The sequence below is a fragment of the Grammomys surdaster genome, unplaced genomic scaffold, assembly GCF_004785775.1.
Source record: "Grammomys surdaster isolate TR1022 unplaced genomic scaffold, NIH_TR_1.0 125941, whole genome shotgun sequence".
Taxonomy (NCBI): domain Eukaryota; kingdom Metazoa; phylum Chordata; class Mammalia; order Rodentia; family Muridae; genus Grammomys; species Grammomys surdaster.
The window spans coordinates 1,674,246-1,680,245 of NW_021620763.1; the positions used below are offsets into that span (position 1 = coordinate 1,674,246).

Here is a 6,000-nt window from a genome sequence, read left to right on the forward strand (position 1 = left end):
CTCCATAAGCAAAGAAATGTACTCCTAGAGAAGATTGGGACTGGCTAGAGCACAGTCTTGGGCCGTACTGCAAGAGTTTGGAAAAGACCCAAGAGTTCCTCTTGCTGCCATAGACTCCTGAGTGATTTTGTGCTCATGCCCACATAGCAGCCAACGGGGCGGCTGAGACCATCTGACCAACCCGTGGTAGGAATACTCACATCTGTTACATTCACCACCCCAATCTGTGGCTTGAACAAGTCAATCTTGAACGTCTTCTCCCAGTAAGCAACAAGCTGCAGCAACAAAAAAGGCCAAGTTAGACAATGGGTGGAGCGCTCTCCCTTTGGCTAGACCCACCTACCGTAGTAGCCAGATAGCGACTGGTTGAATGCCTTTGAAACAGCTGTGGACACTTAGGAAATTGAAGGCTGGCTCTAACATTAGAGCACTTTAAAGCATTAAGTAAAAGATACTATAGCACTAGCTGTGCCAACATAGACCATAAATGCTTCTACAACCCTCTAGGAGACTATCACAGAGATGGCTGATCCCAAATGATGACTCGTTCGTTGATAGTTTGTTCATAATGAAAGAGCTGTTTCTCCCCACTTCCGTTTCAATGTTCCATTCTTAAAACCCCTTATCTGGTGCCTCCCTGCCACATGAGATGGCTGGGAAAACTCTGATAGGCTGTAACTTGGCATAAACTGCAAACACGAGCCAAAAATCTTCAGCCCAGCACAGGCTCCATCTGGGGCAAGCTAACTGAGCTAATGGAGTCCATAAAGCTAAGAAGATGGAGGTGTTCAGGAGCAGGGGTCTCCCTGGTAAATGCGGGGCCTAAAACAGACTGGGTGGATTTGGAAATTAGAACTGCCTGGAAATTGCTTTGCAAGAACCAAGGTAGATGAGGAACTGCCCAAAAGAATGGCTGATCACTTAGAAGTTGGTGTAATGAAGCTGTCCAGGGAAACTGGAACATCCCCAGCAGAATGTACATCAACAGGTTAATCCTGTATGCGTATATGGCCATGGCTTTCTTATGCTGACCCAGGATTATGCCATTGACTTCGATTACCATGGAAGTATCTGCCTTTGGGTCACCCAGTCTCTCTGTGTGTGGGATACAATGTCAGCTTTCTCTGTCAAATCAGTTTCACAAGTCATGGCCTATGTATTTCATAGCCAGAGAACAACCAAACTAGTATAATCACTAGCAGTTAACAGAAACAATCAACAGATCAAGCTATGACTTCACTATAAGTCACAGTGGGGGCTTCCATATCTGCTTGGTTTAACATTGCCAGGTGTTGCCATTTCTCCATGAGATAGGGATTATAACAGCACCTTGTTTTAGGGCTGTTGAGAGAATGAGCTATGAGGACAACCTCAAGCAAATAACTGTAATTCAGTACCTATGTGTTAGTCTTCAAAGCACTTGAAGAGACCCAGGTTCTACCTCATGTAGTGCTGGGGACCCTGGCTCTTGGTGCAGCTTTGAACTTGGCCAATAAGGAACATTTGTAGGAGCTGAGGATGTGGCTTCCAACCTTATCCTCACTGTGTTCATGTATGGCATGAATTCCATGTACTTTGTCTAAAATTAAGAATTAGCAAAGCTTTCTTGTGATTGCTCATCAACACAGGCTAGCACTCTGGTGGTGAAGTTCTTGTGCCTTCCATGGAGCTTGTGACAAACAAGCCAGGCATGGTTTCTGTCTTCAAGTCACTCCTTTGCTTCAAGTTCTTAATTCTGCAATTATTCCCTAATGATTTAGGTTGCTTTTAGAGTCTCAAGGAGAGGTAGGTGGAGACACAAAGAGACTTTATTGTTGCTTGAAGAAGGAATGTTTCTGGCTCCCCCAGGTAGACCTCTCCAAGAGTAGTCACCTCTTGGTATCCCAGAAGTGAGGAGAATGGTAAGTCTGGTCATGACAATAACCACATGAGGCTATAGCCTGTATTTAAAGTATATGCACAGACTCTGTATACAGTAGCCTCTGGGCTTCTTCAAGCATCTTAACTATTTCAGTTTGTCCCTCGTGCTTGAAGGCTTTGTGCTAAACACAAATACATGTGGTGAAGGCCCTGATGGGTGGGAGGGGTTTAGCCTGGGCCACTCACCAGAGGAAAGTCATCTGGGTCAATCCACAAGATGCTCAAGTCAGGGTTGTCAGTGTTGTCCCGGGCAACCTGTTTCAGGATCTCCAGGAACTCATAGCCATCTGAATAGGGTTCAAGAAAGTTGAGTCACACAGCATGCACAATACTCCTCATGAGGAATGCCAGGGCATGGTTTTTCCACAAGGCTTTCTTGGCCATCTGGTACATACCCTCAATTACAGAGTGAGTCTATAAAATGAGTCAGATGAAGAGCCGCAGACACAAAGGAGCTTCGGCACAGAAAACAATGGCAACTTTAAACAAAAAAATTGAAAGATCACTGTGGAAAGGCCCCATTCTAAATGAAGGGTCACCTTCATTTGTTCATCAGGAGATGAAAATTGAGAAGCTTTGGTGATAAAGGCCAGTCCCAGAGCAGAGGAAGCTGGCTGCCTGTCCCCAATGATCCTGTATGTTCCAAGCATGTGCGGATTTCCTACAACATCTCCTCTGCAGACCAAGAGTAACCTAGAATTCCCAATACCTTCAAATAGGGTCAGCATCCCTCTGCATCAATGTCCCTTTCTTGCTTCCCATTACTCCAGCACAAGCTTTGGTACGCACAACTTTCCCCGTCCTCTGTCAGCAGCTCTCTGCCCTAGAGAGGAGAGCTGAACCATAGGAAAAGCCTTCCACACTTTGAGCCTAAGCCCCGCGGCATACAGTTTTTTCCATAAGCAAAATTTTTGAAAGAACATTCAGTAAGCGATACTGTAAACCCTGAACACATCCCGACATCCAACTAGAGCAGGGACAAGTGGTTTGACCCTGGTAGGTCCCTGGCAATAAACACGCTGTGAGTGTGTGTGTTTATGTATGTGTGTGTATATGTATGTATATATGTGTGTGTGTTGGCATACTGTGAAGAACAAAGTCATGTATTTACATGTCTGCATGAAGAGTCTCTGGAAGTTCAGGGAATCCAGAAGAGAACTCATACTTTGTTAAGCAATTAAATTAAGGAAAATGGAAAAAATCAAAAAAGTCCTTAGCAAGACCCCTAGCACTCATGCAAGAAAGTGATGTGTGAGCCACCAACAGCCAGTATGTCTTAGAACATGAGCAGAGATGTGATCAAGGTGGCAAATCTGATGATGTCTTGCATGTGGGAGGAGGAGGGCAGGGTGACCTGCTTGGAACAAGGACTACAGAGCCAACAGAACAAAGGACTTCTCAACAGACGCCAATGTGTGCAGATGACAGAGATCCCATCCAGCACATCTGGGTACCAAGGTGTCTGGGTGGGACTAGAGGACCAGTTGTCAGACCAGCTTCCACCTTTCAGTAGTGTATGGTTCAAGACAGAAGTTTTAAGTTTAGTTCTAAACAATAGTTAATAGTAGCTGAGTTGTGGTCTGAGGGTCACGCCCTCTGTACAAGCACAGGGGCTGTTCTTCAGGGTTCATGTGCTTGCTGTTTGGCGGGTAGGGATGAAAAAAGCATACTCAGTATCTGCTGTGTGTAGGTATGACTGGGAAAGTCCAGATTCCCTCCCTCAGCATCAAATATCCTTGCTTGTTTTGGGTTACATCATAATTCCTCTTCTGGACATATGATAATGTCCAAGGAGAGGGATTTATGGAAATTCATGGAGCATTATCTGTGGATTTATGGTTTCAGATGCATAGACCAGAAGAGGGAATTTCTCCCAGACACCTTCAGTTGTGACTTCATGCCTTGGAGAAGGAAGGAACAATAATTGAGGTGACAGGGCCAGTTCCCTGGAAGATGAGATGCAAATGTGAAAGGGACCAGGATAGGTTTATAAGAGAACAAAGAGAACGAGGTTCAACAACACCAATGATGTTTAAGTAGACTTGAGTAAATGTGAGGTGGGGTTCACTGAAGAGAGCAGAGACCCCCATGCCCAGGTTACAGAGGGCCTGGCCTGTGACCAGACCTACAGCTGAGCACACACTATGCCACTACCATGCTCTGTTCAGCTCACGGGATGCTGAGATTTTTTGAAAGGAATACTATACACAATAGTACACTGCGGCTCCAGTCTCCCTCCATCCTAGAGCAAGTTCAGACACAGGGAGAAAAAGAAGCAAAAGTTCTGAAAAAAAAAAAAGCATTCAAATCTGCATTAAACAAACAAATTCATAAATGGCTTAATTTCCATGTTTAAGATTATGAAAGGTGTGTGTGTGTGTGTGTGTGTGTGTGTGTGTGTGTGTGTGTGGTGTGAAAAGAATGTTTATCATGTTATAGGGAGAGCAAGGCAAACTCAAATACTATTATTCCCAGAACAAAATGAATACAGTTGACATTAACAGCACAGAAACTGCATCAAGATCTAAGAACAACCTTGGGGTGTCAAGGCTAAGAAATTCTTTATGTGCACCTGCCTGTGGCTCTGGGGATCTTCATTCACTTTTATGTCACACTTAGACACATGACTCTTGGGACCAAGTGGCTTCAGTCCCAATCACATAAGGCAATATCTATTGCCTTTCCTTGTGAACAAATGGATTGGTGACAATAATAGCTACTTGTTTTAAAAATTGCTTTTACTTTTACTTTCTTATCTTCTGTGCATGTACACATGTGTGGTCCATGTGGGAAGTTGTCATATGTGTGCCACATTGTCATTGTGTGTATGGACACCAGAGGCTAACCTGCTGTCTCAGTTCCTGCTTCTGTAACATGGGTTCCAAGGTTTAAACTTGGGGCATCAGGCTTAAGAGTGGCAAAAGGCCCTTAAAAGTGCCTTTGCCCACTGAGCCAACTCCCCTATCCCAGTAATAGCTATTTCATAGGATAGTTGTACAATAAATGAATGTCTCTGAAATACTTAGAGTTTGGCACAGGAAGGCTCAGTCAAGAGTTTCCCTCAGGAATCTGTGAGTCTTACATCTGAGTGCAAGGGAGCAGTTGAACTCCTCCATTAAGCCCAGCCATTCATTTGCTTATTCATAGGTCAGTGGGGTCACCTGGATTCCAGGAGAAGGCTAGATATAGTCTCAGATGCTCACAGAAAACTACCCCACAGATCAGGAACATCTGGCTCCTGCTGCTTGTTCTGTGACAGCAGGTGTTTGGAGCTGAGAACACTGGCCCAATGACTGTGCAAGCCAAGTTTAACTACTCGTGAAGCATTAGCCTACTTGGACACTCCTAACTAAGGGCTCGCTGGCTTCCACTTTCTTCATTCCTCAGCCTTGAGTGAATCTAATTCAATGGCTCCTTATTCATCTGGGAGCTGGAGAGATGGCTCAGTGGTTAAGAGCACTGAGTTTGATTAAGAACTTTGATTCCCAGCACCCACATGGCAGCTCACAACTGTCTGTAACTCCAATTCCAGGGGATCTGGCACCCTCTTCTGGTCTCTAGAGCACCAGGCATTCATGCATTCAAACATAGGAGGCAGAACACCCATACATAAAATAAAAAACAAAGCAGTGAACAAGACCTAAACAATGGGTCACCATAGGTCTCCCTCTCTTACCAGGGGGCAGGAGCAAGAGGCTTGTTTCATCTTTGTCAAGCATGGTGATCACATGGTTGGGACCCTTGGAGTTAAGGGATCCAGTAATGATCAAGCGAATATGTTTCCTGTATTGGTGATCTAGATTGAAGGCCTTCTTAGAGTGCAACCATCTGCCTTTCAGAAGCAATAGCCCATAATCTGAAATAAGCTGGTGTGGGAGGGTGCTAGCTAAAGACTTTGAGGCTTGAAGTTGTCTAGCGTCAACACTAGAGGTACGCCCAAAGAGGTCCCAAGGCCAGAAGGGACTCAATGTCCCCAGTAACCAAGCTTGTGGACAGCCCCAAGCAGGCAAAAAACTTGAAACTCGTAAAAAAGAGAGAGAGAGAGAGAGAGAGAGAGAGAGAGAGAGAGAGAGAGAGAGA

General features: G+C 44.9%; 1 protein-coding gene across 2 annotated transcripts in view; it reads right to left on the reverse strand.

Moving 5' to 3' along the window:
• The window catches only part of Casq2 (calsequestrin 2), a 64,449-nt gene that overhangs the window by 2,072 nt on the left and 56,377 nt on the right, over nt 1-6,000 (reverse strand). For both annotated transcript variants that reach the window (XM_028752991.1, XM_028752990.1), the window contains 2 exons: nt 2,107-2,207; nt 201-275 (listed from right to left, as the gene is read on the reverse strand). In XM_028752991.1, coding sequence (XP_028608824.1) covers nt 201-275; nt 2,107-2,207 — 176 coding nt within the window. The remainder of the gene's footprint in view (nt 1-200; nt 276-2,106; nt 2,208-6,000) is intronic.